Source organism: Nothoprocta perdicaria, unplaced genomic scaffold (assembly GCF_003342845.1).
Source record: "Nothoprocta perdicaria isolate Ctin4 unplaced genomic scaffold, notPer1 scaffold_524, whole genome shotgun sequence".
Taxonomy (NCBI): Eukaryota; Metazoa; Chordata; class Aves; order Tinamiformes; family Tinamidae; genus Nothoprocta; species Nothoprocta perdicaria.
Window position 1 is genome coordinate 7,242 of NW_020455782.1, and position 1,096 is coordinate 8,337.

The window sequence follows — 1,096 nt, forward strand, 5'->3', positions numbered from 1 at the left end:
CCCGGACGCCGGGGCCCTTCCCTGGGACTGGAGCCCACCCGGACGCCGGGGCCCCTCCCAGATCCTCCTGGACACCTGGATCCCCCCTGAGTGACTCCCCCGGACTCCGGGCCCCCTCCGGACAACTGAGACCCCCCGCCTCCGGATGCCGGGGCCCCTCCTGGACACCTGGGCCCTCCCCGGACGCCGGGGCCCCCTGGGCACCTGGGTCCCCCCCCACCCCGGACGCCGGGGCCCTCCCGCCGGCCTCACCGAGCCAGAACTCGCCGGAGACGTTGCCGAAGCCCCGCGCGTAGTCGTCCCAGCCCCGCCAGAAGTCGGTGCTGCCGTCCATGCGCCGCTGGAAAACCTGGGGGAGAAAACGGGGACCCCCCAGGTCACCCCCTGCCCCCCAGAGGCCCCCCAGGGACCCCCAGGGGCCACCAGGGACCCCCAAACCCCCAGGGACCCCAGGGAGCCCCAAATCTCCTAGGGACCCCCAGGGACCCCCCAAATCTCCTAGGGACCCCAGGGACCCCCATTGGGCACCAGGGACTCTCCAAGGACTCACAGGGGACCCCCAAACCCCCAGGGACCCCCAGGGACCCCCAAATCTCCTAGGGACCCCCAGGGACCCCCCAAATCCCCTAGGGACCCCAGGGACCCCCATTGGGCACCAGGGACTCTCCAAGGACTCACAGGGGACCCCCAAACCCCCAGGGACCCCCAGGACCCTCAGGGACCCCAGGGACCTCCCTTGACCCCCAAATCTCCTAGGGACCCCCAGGGACCCCCGTTGGGTACCAGGGACCCTCCAAGGACCCTCCAGGGCACCCCAGGGACCCCCAACCCCCCCGGGATCTCCACTGGGCGCCAGGGGGACCCCCTGGGATCCCCAGCATCCCCCAAACCCTGTGGGGACCCCCAGGGAACCCCTGAATTGTCCCTCTGGGTCCCCAATTGCCCCCTTGGGAGCTCTAGGGACCCCCCAATTGTCCCCCAGGGACCCCCAGGGACCGCCTGGGGTCCTAATTGCCCCCCTGACACCCCCCAGGGACTTCTTCTGACCCCCCAAATTGCCCCATAGGACCCCAATTGCCTCCCCATTCCCCTCTAT

General features: G+C 71.0%; 1 protein-coding gene across 1 annotated transcript in view; it reads right to left on the bottom strand.

The window, feature by feature from the left end:
- Positions 1-1,096, bottom strand: part of LOC112954971 (tenascin-X-like) — a 35,945-nt gene that overhangs the window by 4,174 nt on the left and 30,675 nt on the right. The window contains 1 exon segment of the mRNA XM_026048254.1: positions 253-349. Coding sequence (XP_025904039.1) covers positions 253-349 — 97 coding nt within the window.